The 18,195-nt window shown below is 40.7% G+C and overlaps 1 protein-coding gene across 2 annotated transcripts in view; it reads right to left on the minus strand.

Moving 5' to 3' along the window:
- Positions 1-5,366: 5,366 nt before the first annotated feature.
- The window catches only part of ADGRE1 (adhesion G protein-coupled receptor E1), a 51,551-nt gene continuing 38,722 nt past the window's right edge, over positions 5,367-18,195 (minus strand). For both annotated transcript variants that reach the window (XM_047705308.1, XM_047705316.1), the window contains 6 exons: positions 17,819-18,054; positions 14,678-14,744; positions 12,148-12,239; positions 7,886-8,054; positions 7,667-7,771; positions 5,367-5,851 (listed from right to left, as the gene is read on the minus strand). In XM_047705308.1, coding sequence (XP_047561264.1) covers positions 5,846-5,851; positions 7,667-7,771; positions 7,886-8,054; positions 12,148-12,239; positions 14,678-14,744; positions 17,819-18,054 — 675 coding nt within the window. In that variant the 3' untranslated portion in view covers positions 5,367-5,845. The remainder of the gene's footprint in view (positions 5,852-7,666; positions 7,772-7,885; positions 8,055-12,147; positions 12,240-14,677; positions 14,745-17,818; positions 18,055-18,195) is intronic.

Consider the following 18,195-nt stretch of genomic DNA (forward strand, 5'->3'; position numbering starts at 1 on the left):
CATCTGATTATAATTCAACATGCTGAGTATTACAAATAAAAGGTTGATAGCTTTAGACACAATGGAATGGAAAGTTAAGGCAAGGAGGTGACCAGATGACTCAGAACCGATAATGGAAAGCTTCTCTTGAGTATACATTACTCTTGAGTAATTTGAAGTTTAGAAAGTTTTGACAGCTTTGGTAATTACGTGTTTCTGCAACCAGACATTAAACAAGACATACAAGCTTCTCCCCATTCACAACCTATCACTGGTCTGAAAAGTATTTAAATTGTAGAGTGTTTGAAATTTAGCTCACAGTGTCCCTTACAGCATTGTTTACACTGAAAAGTTGGAGATGACATAACTCAGATTAAATACATTATAACCCATGTATACCACAGACCACCTTGAAGCCATGAAAACAAAACAAAACTAGTTTCAAAAGGTTTGATAAGTTGAAAAAATGTTCATGTGACAAGAACAACAAAAAAAAATAGAGATCTCGGAATAGTATAGGTATACCTGCTCTAGGTCATCTTCAGGTGACATGAGACATCTGTCATTGTCACACTCTAGTTTTCGCTTTACATGTAAGCAGGTGTAACTAACACAGTGTTACTAATAATTGTTTTTAGGCAAAGGGTGCCAAGGAGATTGTCCTACTTCCTGAAGAACTAGCTGTAAATCTGCCCCCAAAAGGTCATGATCAGGGCCAGCACAAGGGTAGGGAGAAGAAAGCGCCCACCTCAGACACAATAGAAAAAGAGGCAATCCCTTGAGTAATCAAGATAAATACTATGTCAATTCAACATTTCAAAACATCAAAAATCAATGCAAGAAGATGCATGATAAACCAAACATCCAAAATACCCGGTACTATGCCAGGTCATCATTTTTTCCCTGTGGCAAAAAAGAAAAATGTGTACCCTTATATATATTTTCTTAATGTACTTTTTATTTTTTTTATTATTTTTTAAATTTAATTTTATTTTTTCAGTGTTCCAAGATTCATTGTTTATGCACCACTCCCAGTGCTCCATGCAATACGTGCCCTCCTTAATACCCACCACTAGGCTCTCCCATCCCCCCATCCCCTCCCCTCCAAACCCTCAGATTGTTTCTCAGAGTCTGGTCTCTCATGCTTCTCTCCCCCTCCAATTTCCTCCAATTCACTTTTCTTTCCTTCTCCCAATGTTCTCTGTGTTATTCCTTATGCTCCACAAATAAACGAAAGCATACCATAATTGACTCTCTCTGCTTGACTTATTTCACTCAGCATAATCTCCTCCAGTCCCGTCCATGTTGATACAAAAGTTGGGTATTCATCCTTTCTAATGAAGGCATAATACTCCATTGTGTATATGGACAATTTATCCATTTTATCCATTAATTTATCCATTTCTCTAATTTATCCATTAATGTACTTTTTAAGACTGAATTTTTTTCTAGAACCCGATTTTGAAAATATTATTGAGTTTACTGCCATCAAAACCAAGAAAGTAAAATTTTAATAAATTCTGGTTTGGGGAAAAAATAAGATATTTAAACTTGAAATGTTTTCAGTTCTAATATCCTTAACTTCAAATTTTCAACGTTCTTTCAATTATTTTAATGTTCTGGGGAAAGCACATTGTAGGTAGTCAAGAAATATTCCTTGAATGAATGGATCTTTATAGGATTGGAGAATGATGGAGTTTTTATTTTGAGTCCCTTTTCTCCCTCTAGTAGAGGCACTGGAGGTGGCAGGGGAAAGGACCATACCAAAGGCAGCTTGATGTTTAGAATAAGAAAAATTCTTGTTGTGGAGGCTACAGCCTTTACTTACCTAGAAATATAGAGTTCCTGGGGCGTCTGGGTGACTCAGTGGGCTAAGCCTCTGCCTTCAGCTCAGGTCATGATCTTGGGGTCCTGGAATCAAGCCCCACATCGGGCTCTCTGCTCAGCAGGGACCCTGCTTCCCCCTCTCTCTCTGCCTGCCTCTCTACCTACTTGTGATCTCTGTCTGTCAAATTAATAAATAAAATCTAAAAAAAAAAAAAATCATCTGACTCTTGGTTTCAGCTCAAGTCATGATCTCAGGGTTGTGAGATTGAGCCCCAAGTCAGGCTCTGTGGTGAGTGTGGAGCTGGCTTAAGATTCTGTCTTTCTCTGCCCCTCCCCCTACTTTGTCTCTCTCTAAAAAAATAAAAAACAAATTAAAAATGAGAGCACATGTCCCCTTAAATATATATAGAAAGAGATATAGATATAGATATAATTATATGGTTCCTTAAGGCGACTTAATGACCCACAGGTAACATAAAGACAAGCCTTTGTGTAAGTCTTCTATCATGAAGAAGTTTAAGCATCACAAATTTATAGATCCTGATAGCTAAGAGCAAATGAAGACCCCCATCCTTCTTTTCGTATGTTCCAAATTGTTGCAATTAAATACAAGATGTTGATAATCCATTGGTTACTCTATCAATTAGTAACCACTGCAAAGAATACTTCAGAGTAAACCACTCTTGAAACTCGCTACCTTAAAACAGGGATACTTGATTGCTGCTCCTGGGTCTCTGAGTTGGCTGGGCTGGGCAGGTGGGCCATACTAGCTGGGCTTGCTCACCTGACTGCGGTCAGCTGTAGGTCCAACAGGTTGCCGACAGAGGATAGCCTCAGCTGGTACAATGGGGTGACATAGCTGTCCTCCATGTTTCTCACACCCCTCCGGCAGGTTAGCTGGGTAGGGTCTCAGGGTGGAGGCAGGGATGTGAGGGCAAGTAAAATTAACCTTGTAAAGGGCAAGAAGGCCTGCACACCCAGTTGTGAAATCCTGTCTTTGAGTCATTCTACTAACCAAAGCACGTCTCAAGGCCAAGCCTGAGTGAGAACAATAAGAGGTCACAAAGTGTCAGGGAAGGGGTGTAGAGAGATGGAAGTCCCCTCTTGAGGCCATCGATGCAATCAATCTACCACAACTTGTGACGGGTAGGAGCCATGCCATCTCTTGTCACCATTCCTTAGAACTGTGGCTTTGTACTGAACTCTCTGCACAAGCAAAACACTGAGAACCAAGCTATCATAAGTGAACTCGTGGGTCAGCTTCCCTCTCAAGCTGTGGCTGCCACAAATAACAGACTGAGCCTCCATCAACCAAGTGTAATGTAGTCCTCCAACTCCTGTCTAACCCAGGATCATTACTGAGCTAACTGAATCCATCTTAGGTGGTAAGCTGACTCATAGTAAATATTTTGTCTTTCCTCTGTATCCCCAAACTAAGAATTCCTGGGGTCAAAGGAAGAAAAGGAGAAAGAGATCACAGGGTCTCGAAGAGGAGCTCTGTGGTCAAAAACTCACAGCCTAGCTCAGTCACCGATGGCTGTGTGATGCTGGGAAAGTTACCTAACCTCTCTGAGCCTCAGTTTCCTCATCCTCAAAATGGAGAGTAATCTTTCATTTACTCATTCATTCAACATATTTATGGAGAATTTCCTAGATACAATTACCTGTACTTGTAGAGCTCACAGTCTACACTGAAGATGCCTAAGAAAAAGAGAAGTTATAATACAGGGTTAGAAAGCATGAAGCCCTAGGGACACACACAGGGACATCTAATGCTACTTCAGGAGATTCAAGGAATGCTTCCTGGTGGAAGTGATGACTGGTACTCAAGAAAAGGTAAAAATTAGTTGGCTTTTGAGGAAGGTATCCTAGGAGGAGGGAATGTCCAAAAGTCAAGAAGATATTTCCTTTCTGGTTTTAAAGACAAACTCTGGGGGCACCTGGGTGGCTCACTGGGTTAAAGACAAGTTCTGATTCAAATAAGAAAGGCAAGATAAATTTTGTTCCTGAGTTTCTTTTTTTAATTTTAACACAAGGAAGCAAGAGACTTTATTTATTGACTTTAATTCTTTTGCATGCCAAGATATTTGGATTATAACCAGCAGGAGGATACATTTTAGACTTTAATTCTCTCTAGAATTTGATAACAAGTGGGGCAAGTATTTCACTAAGTTGAACTGTCCTAGCAAGACTGTGCTTTATATTTTGGCCACCATTCTATCCTTTTAAAATTGCACTTCAATTTACTAAGGAGTCCATTAATGATCGGCCAATCTTCTATTTGAAAGACGTGATCAGTTGTAATACTTGTGATCACCTTGGGCTGTGTGGTTGGGCAGTGAATAGGCTGGGTCTGTCCTACCTTGGTGAGGGTAACTGGACCTGATGGAGTGAAGGAGGAAGAAGCTGGCCAAAGAGAAATCTGAATTGAACTTCTCTCTGTTAGACATTTCTGCCAGGATATGGAGCAAAATCACATGGAGAGATTTTGTTTAATGTGACAATATACTGGGCAGAGACAAAGTATAATCTCTACAGGATACAGCAAGAACGGAGCAAGAACCTGGAAGGCTCCCACAAACTATATTAATTGTATTCCTCTTATTCTGTCACAGTCCTAGGAATGTTAAGAGATCCTTTGTGACCATAGCAGACTAGAAAAAAATATTTTTAAAAAAATTAAATTAAAATTAAAAAATTAATTTAAAAAATTAAAAATTATGTCTCAAAACAAAAACAAAAACAAAAACAAAACAAAACAAACAACCAAAATAAAGACAAGTTCTGCTACCAGCATGGCAAACAGAAGAATATTCCAGAAGATTCTAGAACATTCATTCCTGTGTACAGCACAAATCTCCTGGGGCTCTCATAAAAATTCAAGTTCTGGTTCAGCCATTATGGGGTGGGGCCTGAGATCCTACTTTCCTAACAAGGTGATGCTGATACTTCTGGTCTACGGACCACACTTTGAGTAGGAAGATAGAAGGGAAGATATATATATTTTATTGTTCCAATTTTAGTATATGTGCTGCCAAAGCCAGCACAGAGCATATCTTCATTTTAAAGTTTCATCTCCCTCTACTCTCCCTGGCAATCAAGATTTTATGCAGGATGGAGGGCCAGGTGGGATGGTGATAACTTTGTGAGCAGTGTGAATCTTAGCCAAGTCCTAAGAGAGTTTCTGGAAGGAAGAGAGATGTTGTTTCCCTGAAAGGTCCCAGGAAACCAAAACACTTTCCAAAGGGTGTAGTTGTCAAGCATTGCCAGTCTCCATGAAATGCTGGGATTCTGCTCCATCCAGCACTCCTACTCATCCACATAACTGTTTTTTTACTATTATTTTTTTATTTGTCAGAGAGAGAGAGAGAGAGAGAGAGAGAGCACAAGCAAGCAGAGTGGCAGGCAGAGGCAGAGAGAGAAGAAGGCTCCCCGCTGAGCAAGGAGCCCAATGCGGGACTTGATCCCAGGACCCCAGGATCATGACCTGAGCCGAAGGCAGCTTAACCAACTGAGCCATCCAGGCATCCCCCACATAACTGTTTTAAGTGTTTGCACAAAAGTGTTTGCACCAAAAAAAAAAAGTCCATGTGTTTTATTCATCCCCTAGGGCCATCATTAATGTTTTACTGACCATTTCTTTAAAAGCAAGAGGAGGCTTTGTCAAAGAGTAAGTCAGTCAGTCATATGACAAATCATTTATTGAGGGCTGCTCTGTGTCAGGCTCACAACAGGTGCCGGAAAGGCACGCTTGTGGCCATGCACCAACAAACTTAGGAGAAACCAAAATGGCAACCAGGTAAGCTTGGTCTTGCCATTGCACTGGGATCTGTTACTTCCACAAAATTCTAGAAACTCAAAGAGCAGAACATGGAAGATGAACTGATCATCTGGGACAGAAGTTCTTGTTTTCCAGAGCATTCTGGGGCTGGAAGATCCTGCTTCTGTGCCTTAAGCTGTGCCTTTCAGAGTAGGCTCCTGTAGGCACCTGCTTTCCTCAAATGTTGCTTCATGGCACATTTGAAAGTAAGAAAGAACTTTAACCCTGTGAGAGAGAAATCAGAATTAGAACCAACAGGATTATTACAAATGAGATTCCATGGGTCTTATAAATACAGAGAGAGAAATATATCAACAAACACCAGAAGGATAAACACTAAAATGTTAACAGTGATGGTCTCTAGTGAGCAGTGTGTTTGTCTGTAGTGCCGCAGGCACTAACTGCAAACTTGAAAGCTGTTCTCGACCTCTTCACTGTGGATAGTGTCCACTCTAGAAGCAAAAAAGCCAAATACTTGTTTGTCAAATTCCTTTGTAACAATGTGTCATCACATGATACAGTTCTGACAAACTAAGTGAATGGGGAATCCACTGAGGGGGTTTCTGGGAAAGCTTTTGTTTCCTGGGAAAGGGAGAAAGCTTCACCACTTCTGCACCATCCCTCTTGCCTTCAACATGGTTGTGATGTCAGGAGCTATGGCAGCCATCTTGCAACCATGAAAACTGAAAAGTAGGGAAAACCTAGATCCTTTACAACACTCCTGAGCAACAGAACCAATAGCAGCAACAGCTAACTCTGAGCTTCTATTCTTGCAGGAAAAAAAGAAGGAGAAGAACAAGAATTTCCTATTTAATTAAACCACTGAATCTTAGTTACTTGTGTTTGGAATAAATCAGTGAAAGTATAAAAAATCCTAATCAGGGATGGAGGAGCCATTGTATAGAGCAAAGTTTTACAACTCTGCAAATTTTATTTATTTAATTTTTGTTCATTCATTTATTTTTTAATTTAAATACAATGAGCACTGGTTGTTATACTCAACTAATGAATCGTTGAACATTATATCAAATCTAATTATGTACTATAGCTTGGCTAACTGAATTTAAATACAACTGTAAATTTTGAATAGAGATGATAGCAATGCAAAATTACGTGGAATGAGGTGGAAAAATATGTTTTGCCTCCATTTGCACATTTGTTTCAATGTCTGTGAAACTATATATGTTTAGTATAATTCATGTAATTCATATGTTAATATATATTTAATTCATGTTAAATACATAATATGAAATTTTATGTATTATATATAATTATGTACTAATTATATAACTTTATAATTATATATGTAATTCTAATATCTATATATCTATATCTATCTATCTCTATATAAAATTATCAACAAGAGAACCTGGCAGATGTTTTAACTGGCTCAGAAAGAATGCAAAGTATAGACATGTGTATATTACATAATACATATATAATATATACTATATATAATTTATACAAAATATATAAAACATTACATGATTTGTATATAATGTATGCAATATATAAGATATCTATGATACATGTTACATAACATATTATATATATTACATAATATATGTATCTGTTCTGCACATTCTCTTTTTTTTTTTTTTTTTTTTAATTTTTTTATTTTTTTTTCAGCATAACAGTATTCATTATTTTTGCACCACACCCAGTGCTCCATGCAATCCGTGCCCTCTACAATACCCACCACCTGTGCACATTCTCTTTTGAGCCAGGTTAACATCTGCCTCACTCCCGCACTGATTAATGAGTAGAATAAAATATTTAATGTATGCTCACGTTCTATCTGTATGAGTCATGATTCTATCTTGTTTAGCTCACACAGCTACTAAGGGGCAAAGCTGGGATTTAGCCCCAGAAGCCTGGTTCCTGAACCCCAACTCTTGAATACGACACTTTAGCAAATGTGCTAATATACATGGACACACTTAGCTCACAGTAGGTACTCAGTGCACAGTGGCATCTCGTGTTGCTAAGAAGCAGTGTTTCCATCTGAACAGAACCCACATAAAACACACGGTCTCTCACCGTTTTAGAAGTGGAGGGGACGGAAGACAGTAATATCCCTGAGCTCTGGGTCTCAGAGCTGGGTTTGATCTTGCTGGTAATCAATCTCCTGTATTCTTCCCGTACCTGGAGGGAAAAACACATCACAAGAAGATGAATTATTCCCCAGATGCAGGGATGTGGGCTGACACAGGCATGTTCCCCTGAAGACTGGGGCTGGGAAGGGCAAATGCTGTGTACCTGGCGGTTGAGCAGACAGTGAATGACGAAGATGAAGGCCCCCTGCAGGCTGTTGATGATAGTGAAGAGGTAGGCCATGATACTAGCCATGGGTCCAATCTGGAAGAGGCCTAACACCCAGGAGCACCCCAAGATGAAGAGCTGGGCAAAGGCCTTGAGTGTCAGTAACCTAGGGGAGAAGATTTGGAGACAGTAAAGTTTTGGGCAATGGCTGTTGTCCTCATGGACTGTGCCCCCACCACTCGCCCGCCACCTGGGTGGAAATAAAGGTGCAGTGGCGTCTCCAAGCCCAGAATCAGGGAAATTGAGTCCCACTGGCACTTGAAAGGCAGTTGGCCTACAGATACACATGCCACAATGACGTGTGGATACATATATTTAATGTAATAGTGGATTTTTTGTTTTTTTTTTAATGTTCTAAAACTTTTATTTTTATTTATTTATTTTTTATTTCTTTTCAGCGTAACAGTATTCATTGTTTTTGCACCATACCCAGTGCCCCATGCAATCTGTGCCCTCCCCAATACCCACCACCTGGTTCCCCCAACCTCCCACCCCCCGCCCCTTCAAAACCCTCAGATTGCTTTTCAGAGTCCATAGTCTCTCATGGTTCACCTCCCCTTCCAGTTTCCCCCAACTCCCTTCTCCTCTCTAACTCCCCTTGTCCTCCATGCTATTTGTTATGCTCCACAAATAAGTGAAACCATCTGATAATTGACTCTCTCTGCTTGACTTATTTCACTCAGCATAATCTCTTCCAGTCCTGTCCATGTTGCTACAAAAGTTGGGGATTCATCCTTTCTGATGGAGGCATAATACTCCATAGTGTATATGGACCACATCTTCCTTATCCATTCGTCCATTGAAGGGCATCTTGGTTCTTTCCACAGTTTGGCGACCGTGGCCATTGCTGCTATAAACATTGGGGTACAGATGGCCCTTCTTTTCACTACATCTGTGTCTTTGGGGTAAATACCCAGTAGTGCAATTGCAAGGTCATAGGGAAGCCCTATTTTTAATTTCTTGAGGAATCTCCATACTGTTCTCCAAAGTGGCTGTGCCAACTTGCATTCCCACCAACAGTGGAAGAGGGTTCCCCTTTCTCCACATCCTCTCCAACACATGTTGTTTCCTGTCTTGCTAATTCTGGCCATTCTAAGTGGTGTAAGGTGATATCTCAATGTGGTTTTAATTTGAATCTCCCTGATGGCTAGTGATGATGAACATTTTTTCATGTGTCTGTTAGCCATTTGTATGTCTTCACTGGAGAAGTGTCTGTTCATGTCTTCTGCCCATTTTTTTTATATGATTGTAATAGTGTTGATAGTGATGAAAATGCTCCAAGGACCTACAGGTCAAGAACTGAGGACATGTTAAATGAATGGTAATGTTGTAGGATGAAATACAAGGACATTTTTTTCTAATCGAATAAAAACTTGCATAATATAAAACTCACCATTTTACCCACTTGAAGTACGTAATTCAGTGGCATTTAGCACATTCCTGATGCTGTACAATCATTCCCAGCCACTTCTAAGACATTTTTATCACCCCAAAAAGAAACCCCACACCTATGAAGCATTCATTCCCCATCCCCTCCCCAACTAAAACAACCCCAGTGTCCATCTACTTGAGAGGAGATAAACAATATTTGGCCCATCCATACCCTGGGATATTACTCAGCCTTAAGAGGGAATGAAATTCTGATACCAGCTATAATGCGGATGAACTCAGAAGACATTATGTCAGTGAGAGAAGCCAGTCACAGAAGGACACGGAGTATATGATTCCATTTATTGGAAATGTCCAGAATTACGCACATCTATAGAGACTAAAACCTAAGCTGATTCACAGATGCAGTGGAACACCAAAGTGGAGATAAATGTGCGTTAAAAACTGATTTTCATGGGCGCCTGGGTGGCTCAGTGGGTTAAGCCGCTGCCTTCGGCTCAGGTCATGATCTCAGAGTCCTGGGATCGAGCCCCGCATCGGGCTCTCTGCTCAGTGGGGAGCCTGCTTCCTCCTCTCTCTCTGCCTGCCTCTCTGCCTGCTTGTGATCTCTCTGTCAAATAAATAAAAATAAAAATAAATCTTTAAAAAAAACTGATTTTCAGTACTCTTGCTTTCAAAAAAAATAAATAAAAGCAAATAATAAAAACATTTTTAAATTTTTATTTATTTATTTGACAGAGAGAGAGAGATCACAAGTAGGCAGAGAGGCAGGCAGAAGGAGAGGGGAAGCAGGCTCCCCACCAAGCAGAGAGTCCGATGCGGGGCTCGATCCCAGGATCCTAGGATTATGACCCAAGCTGAAGGCAGAGGCTTTAACCCACTGAGCTACCCAGGTGCTCCAATAAAAACATTTTTTGAAGATTTTATTTTTAAGTAAACTCTATACCCACATGGAGGTCTAATTCACAGCCCTGAGATCAAGAGCTGCCTGCTCTACTGATTGAGCCAGACCAAGTTGCCCCATAAAACCATTTTTTAAAATGAGATGAGAGTGACCATATACTATGGGGGTAAAGGCACAGGCTCTGGGTACCTGTGGAAACTGCCTCAGTTTCCTCAAATTGATATAGGGACAATAATGCAATTCCTACAGGGTGATATTACTTGTTCTACAGATTAAATGAGATAACAAAATTCTAAGAGTGCTTACAGTAGTGCCTGGCACAAAAACATTTTTGTTAGTTGTTTTTAGACATAAGTATTCATATGAAATCAGCTACCTATTATGTGGAAAAATCCCAAAGTTCAGAATATGTATAGTATCTAATTATTTATATAATAGAAGGTGAGTGTGTATAGAGTATCCTGGAAGGAAGCCCAATTCATGTGATAATGGTTGCTTAAGGTGGGAGAGATCTGGGGAACTGGGGGTCAGGGAAGAGAGAAGGAATTGCTTTTCATGTGTTCCCCTTTTCAGTGCTTGATTTTTCTTAGCATTGCATGTATTAACTTTGTTTTATAATTTTTGCATCAACTTTTTAAAAATAATTTTTAGAAAAAAATTTTTTTTCTAAAAATTATTTAAGATAGATGAGGGATTAGATACTGATAGGAAAATAAGCAAAGGACATCATATGGTTCCCAACAATAAAACCTAGACCATGTCTGACTTTGGTAGGTTCTTAAGATGAAGATGAGTTGAGGGGTGCCTGGGTGGCTCAATCAGTTAAGTGGCTGCCTTTGGCTCAGGTCATGATCTTAGGGTGCTGAGATGGAGCCTTTCTCATCAGACTCCCTGCTCAGGGAGTCTGCTTCTCTCTCCCCCCATGCCCCCCCCCCCACTGCTTGTGCTCTCTCAAATAAATAAAATCTTTTTTTTTTAAGATTAGTTGAGTGATAGAGTTAAGAAACACAAATGGCCTATAAAAGTATGAAAATGTCCCATATCTGTAAGATAAAATAATATATACAAAACTAACATAATATGATAGAATCTTTCACCTATTAAATCAGCAAAAAGACACAACAAAAATGATACATTCTGGTGTTGGCAAAGCTGTAGGTAAACAAGCACTCTTGCAAATGGAAACAAATTTTCTGGAAAACAATTTGCAATATATATTGAAAGTGTGACAATCGAACCTGCCATCTGACTCAGGCAGTTTTATGCCTACTGTTATGATCCAACAACCACCGACATGGAAAAGGATCTATCTACAAGGGTATTCAAGACTGCATTGTTTATAATAGCCCAACTCGCCCCAAGAAATCAGAAACAACATGAATGTTCCATGAATAAGGCATGATTTAAGTAAGCTGTGCTGTATTCTTACACTGAAATGTTTTACCAAAAAAAAGATATTGTCAAAGGATGTCTAGTTAAATTGAAAAATATTCATGACATTATTAAGAGAAAAAAATCATTACAAATAAAAGGTAGATGGCAAGATTCTGTTTTTGCAAATATGCACATATCATTGTGCACAGTAGATGAGTTAGAAAATATATTAATAGTTTCAACATAGGAAACACTCTTCTTGGTAACTGTGTTACTGTTTCATAAGCCAGGTAAAGTGGACAATGTTAGCATCCCTAGTGTACAGATGAGGAGACAGTTTGAGAGAGGTTATGTAACTTGCCTAAGGTCATACAGCTTATAAGTGGCAGATCTGACATTTGAGACCCCAAATCTAGACACTGTCCTCTTCTGTCCTGTGCACAGGACCAGGCATATGAAAGGTACTCAGTGAATGTTTGTGGGGAAAATGAGGGAGATTGGAAAAGGAGAGGAAAGAAAGGAGGGTCTGTACCTGGTGTCTTTGAGTGTTGAGACTTCAGCATTGACACTGGAAAGCTTCTGTCTCAGGACACACAGCGTCCAAGTCAGGAGGATGGAATTGATCTACAAAGTCAAGCAGAAAGGACTGAGAGATTGGGTATACAAATGGACAATGGCCAGACCACCTACCTGTGAAAGACTCATAGTCTGCAGTAAACACTCCAGGAAGCAGTCAACCCTAAACAACCAGCTCTTGATTGGTAACTGACAGCCTCCCTAATTTCTGCCCTCACTTCCAATTTAGAACCAAAAGGAGAAAGCCAATATGCTCCCCTAAGCATTCACAGAGGATGCCCTGCTTTGAGTTAGCTTGCCTTTAAGGTCCTAAAGCCTATAGCCTCTGCTCAGGGCACACTTGAAGCCTTCCCTTTTTACCCCTTTCCCACTCCTCTGCCTGCTTTTGAATCTCTGCAAAGTGTAAGTGATGGTGACTGACTCCCTCACTATAGCAATAAATAGCCTTTTCTGGTTCTCATCTGGGTGATCACCACTAAATTTCACTGTATGCATACGGAAAGTGAGAATCAAGATTGGCACCCTGTTTCAGTTGAATTGTTGAAGCCCTAACCCCCAGGACCTCAGAACGTGATCTTATTTGGGGTTAGGGTCTTTACCAGAGGTGAACAAATTAAAATGAGTCATAGGTTGGGCCCTAGTCCCACATGACCTTATAACACAGGGAAATTTGGACACAGACACAGTCAAGCACAGAGAGAAGACCAACTTCTACAAGCCAAGAAACTCCTGAGGTTACCAGTCTTCTTGGATAGAAAACTGGAATGGATCCTTCCCTTGAGACTTCAGAGAGGACATGGCCCTGATGACCTCTTGATTTTATACTTCTGGCCTCCAGAGCTGTGAGACAATAGAACTCTGTTGTTCTAAGCCACTTTGTTTGTGATGCTTTGTTATGGTAGCCCTAGGAAACTAATACGTACCCCCCCACACCCAGGTCTTACAGAAGTTAGAGCAAAACCCATCTGGAGGAATACAGTCTCAAGAATTCCCAAGATTTATATCAGTGGGATAGGAGCTCACAATGAACAATTATAAGTGACACAAGGAAAAAAGCCACCATGAGTGAGAGTCAGAAGAAACATCAACTTGTAGGACTGTGGAATCTGGGTTGGAGGTAAGAAGGCAAGAAGATGGTGGATAACACCCCTAGGTTCCCAGAGAGTAGAAGAGTGGGTGCTAGGGCTGGGGAGTGGACAGGGGAAGATGTTGGTCCACAGTTATACAAGGTGAATAAGTTCTAGAGATCTTATGTATAGTGGGGTGACTACAGTTAACAATACTATATTATACACTTGAAATTTACTAAAAGGGCAGATCTTAGCATCCCAGTGTTCATAGCAACAATGTCCACAATAGCCAAACTATGGAAAGAGCTGAGATGCCCTTCAACAGATGAATATATAAAGATATGGTCCATATACACAATGGAATATTACTGAGCCATAAGAAAGGATGAATACCCAACTTTTGTATCAACATGAATGGGACTGGGGGAGATTATGCTGAGTGAAATAAGTCAAACAGAGAAAGTCAATTATCATATGGTTTCACTTACTTATGGAACGTAAGGAATAACATAGAGGGCATTAGGAGAAGGAAGGGAAAAATGAAGTGGGGGAAATTGGAGGGGAAGACGAACCATGAGAGACTGTGGACTCTGAGAAACAAACTGAGGGTTTTAGAAGGGCAGGGGTGGAGGGTGGGTTGGCTTCATGATGAGTGTCAAGGAAGTCACGTATTGCGTGGAGCACTGGGTGTTATACATAAACAATGAATCTTGGAATACTATATCAAAAACTAATGACATATTGTATGATGACTAACATAACATAATAAAAATAAAATAAAATAATAATAATAATAAAGAAAAAGGAAAAAATGGCAGATCTTAAGTGATCTCACCACAAAAAAAGAAAAAAAAAAGAAAGAAAAACAGTAACTATGTGAGGTGATAGATATGTTCATTAGCTTGATTGTGATTATTTCATGATGTATATATATATGTCAAAACATCAAGTTTCACATCTTAAATATATACAATTTTTATTTGTCAGTTACACCACAATAAAGCTGGGGGGAAAAACCAACTCTAGGCTTTCCTTTGCTTTCAACCCTCAGTTTTCTTCTCCTCCCTGACCATCAAATACTCTTAATTTCTTTCTCCCTTTTTTTTTCTCATTCAATGTCTAACCTCAGAAGACATCAACAGACTCGTTCTCACTGAAACAGAAAGGACAGATAAGATTATCTGTCCTTCCAGGGATCTATCCCCTCCAGGGGATTTGCATGTTGGCAGAGAAAAAAAAAATCACATGTCAAAGAAATTACACTCTAATTTGGAAATTTCAAGAACCAGGGATCAGAAGGGAGAATGTTTGAGAAAAATAAGTGACCTCAGTTATGCAAATTCCACTGGCACTCCCTGATCCCTTGGGTCTCCTTGTTCCTGCACCAAAACATACGGCATCAAGCGATTTTCTTACCATGATGATGGCACAGACTGGCCCCAGGAAACTCCAGATGAACCCTCTGTCTATATTCAGCCAGCAGCTATGGAAAGAAAGAGGAGTCAGTGCTAGTCTCAGTCTTGACCCTACTGTTACTCATACCCCAGCAAATGCACTAATGGAGGAGAGTATAGGGAGATGGCCCTGAGATGAAAATTCTCATGATGTGGCAGGTTACAGTTCAGTTTCCTTTGGGACACAGCAAGTCTTCTTTCAGACTTTCCTCTTGGGTAAATATTCCTGAAGTATTCACTAGGTGCCATGAGTAGAGCTCATCTTCAATTCATAATCTTTGTAACCTCTTCCCCCCTATTCAGACCTCTTTACTGGTACACCTGCTCCTTCAAATCTCAGCTCAGATGTCATCTCCTTTGAAAAGCCACTTCTGACCATCACTACTCCTGGTCCATCTCTGGCAGGGTTTGCTGGTTTCTTTCTTTTCTTTTTTAAAGATTTTATTTATTTATTTGACACAGAGAGAGAGAAAGAGAGAGAGAGAGAGAGAGAGAGATCACAAGTAGGCATGCAGAGAGAGAGAGGGGGAAGTAGGCTCCCCGCTGAGTGGAGAGCCTGATGCGGGGCTCGATCCCAGGACCCTGAGATCATGACCTGAGCTGAAGGCAGAGGCTTAACCCACTGAGCCACCCAGGCACCCCTTGTTTCTTTCTTATAGAATCTATTGGTATCAATTATGGTGGTGTTTGTTTCCTTGCAAATTGTCCTCTCCCTACAAGATTGTGAGCTGTATGAGAATTTGGACTTTGGACTTTTGTTCATCTCTGAATACCCAGCCCTCAGTGCAAGTCCTGGCATGGATGAGACATTCTATGATTATTTCTTAAAAGAAATGGAGGGAAGGTGAGGGGGGGAATGGAGAGAGAGAAGGAAGAGAGAATTCATTGCCTCTTTCCAGCATGTCTCTGGTAATTTGTTGTTTTCACCATTTCACAAGCATTCTACCATGTTCAGGAACAGCACCCCAATATTCCTTTAGCAAAAGTGTGCCCCCCTCTCTACACAAGAGAAGGAAAATAATCAAGTTTGGCCAAGCAGGCATTCTCTCCCTGGAACATGAATCTCCAAGTAGTAGTAATAAAAAGGCGTAAAATGCACAGAAGATGCTGTCCCTGTTCTTTCAGTAAATTTACTTCTGAAAGTAGTACTTTCAGTAGTTACTTACTTACTACTGAAGTAAATTTACTTCAGTAAATACTGGCCAACTTCCTTATCAGTTTCTGCATCTCTGGCTGAAGGCATCAGATTGAAAGCTCTGAGAATTAGCTGTCTGGGAGCAGCCCTCAACCAATGGCTGCTGGGAGGAGCTGTCAACAAGTATGCCCCCTGGGTGAGATATCAGAGGTGCATGCCCTACATAGTTTCCCAGAGGTGCCCACTGGGCTGGAGCCCATTACCTGCAACCACACCTGCTCAGAAATGCACCATGTTTCTCCTTCTCTTCCCCATGCCTAGTGCTTCTTCTGAAGGTCATCTCAAATCCTTGTCAGTACTCCTCTCTTCCAAAACTTTCTGTGGTTCTTACCACCTGGAAGGTATTCTCCAAATTCCATGCCCCTTCCCCAGTTTCCCATTCTCTCAGCCCAATCCATCCATTCTCCAAACACACCTTGAGCCCTCCCTTGGGAAGCTATTGCTTTCATCTCTGTTGCACCCCCTTTCCTCTTTGCCTGTGTACATTTCAGTGGAGCTTTCAAGACTCATTCAAATACCACCTCCTTCAGGAAGCCTTCCATGAACTTTCCAACTCCCATGTATTATCATCCTTCTCTGGTCTGTGTCAGTGCTTCTATTACCCATACCAACATTGGACACTTCATCGTGGTGGCCTTACATTGTCACTTCCATCTCCTGATAAGTCAAATCCGAATTCAGTTTGGACAATTCCTAGCTTCCTAGCTAACTGTGCTGAGCCTCATTTCCTCTGAAGCTACTACCATTCATTAAGCTGTTACTTTAGGTACCACCATGTGCAGCAACACAGGTTGTACACTGCAGAAATCCAAGGGACACTCTTCACACTGTACACAATGGAGACTCAGTCCTCGCACATAAGATTTCAGTTGAGAAGTACCAGAGGTAATACATGTTCGTAAAGCTTGCAGGATTTAGGTTTGATGAGTCCCCACTAACTATGGATTCCTTTCCATCACATCTTATCTCATGACCTCACCTGAAATATAAACCATCAGTAGTAGGCAGGGAGGAAACCTGGATATTCAGTTCCCTCACCAAAATAAAGGGGGGTGGGAATCAGATGGGGAGAAGAACCATGAAAGACCCTGGACTACAGGAAACAAATAGGGTTTTAGAGGGGAAGGGGTTGGGGGAGATGGGCAAGCCCGGTGATGTGTATTAAGGAGGGTACGTATTGCATGGAGCACTGGGTGGGTGTTGTATGCAAACAATGCATCATGGAACATAACATCAAAAACTAATGCATTACTGTTTGGTGACTAACAAAACATAATAAAAAAATAAACAAATGTCTTAAAAATAAATAAATGATACTCACCAACGCACTACCTAAAATCCTCTCATATGAACCATGTGATAAACAAACCCTGCTTTAAAACTGACCATTGTGATGATGATGATGATGATGATGATGATGGCGTGTATAATGCTTTACACTGTGCCAGACACTCTTCTAAATGTTTTGCAGATAATATCTCATTTAACCTTCACAATACTATGATGTAGGCATTGCTGTCAGCCCCTATTGTACGGATGAGGAAATGGAAATGGTATGAAAGAGGTTAAGTGACTTGCCCAAGGTAGCACAGCTAAAAGGTGGTAGAGCAAGGATTCAAGCCCAAGCAGGTTGGCTCCAGAAACCGTGATTTTAAAATTTACAACCAAGTTCATTGTTTATACCACCACCATTTATCTTTATTATAATGCAAATAGTGACTCTTAGATTTGTGTAGTGTATAACCTGTGCTACTGTACATGGCAGGCCTGAGACTGACAAAACATAAAGAGCTCAATAAATGGTAGACTCAATTACCACTACTGTTATAGCTCTTCTTGGTGTTCCTGTAAATATCATCATGAACCCTGGCAGTAGGCTCCTCAGGGAGAGAGAAGGAGATCACTTACCGATTATGCATCCCATAACCTTGTGGTTGCACACTGGCAGAGACAGCCACCACCACCACTGGGAGCCCATAGCCAAAGGCACAGAGGTACCACATCTTGATGTTGCGAGAGCTGAAGTAATTCACCACTTTCAGGTTCCTGACCATAAGGAAGAGCATCACAGCCTCCACCAGCATCCAGAAGAAGCAGGCCAGGAAAAGGTAGTGCAGGAAGCCTGCAATGATGGCACAGCCCATCTGGAGAGGAGAAGCATGCACATTCAGGATCATTTCACCCTCCCCCCACCGCCCAAGAAGCAGATCCAGACAACAGTGGGGGTACACTTTGATTGGAGTTCCCCAAACACAGCCCATTCCTTCTTTCCACAAACCTTTATA

The sequence above is a fragment of the Lutra lutra genome, chromosome 1 (assembly GCF_902655055.1).
Source record: "Lutra lutra chromosome 1, mLutLut1.2, whole genome shotgun sequence".
Lineage (NCBI taxonomy): Eukaryota > Metazoa > Chordata > Mammalia > Carnivora > Mustelidae > Lutra > Lutra lutra.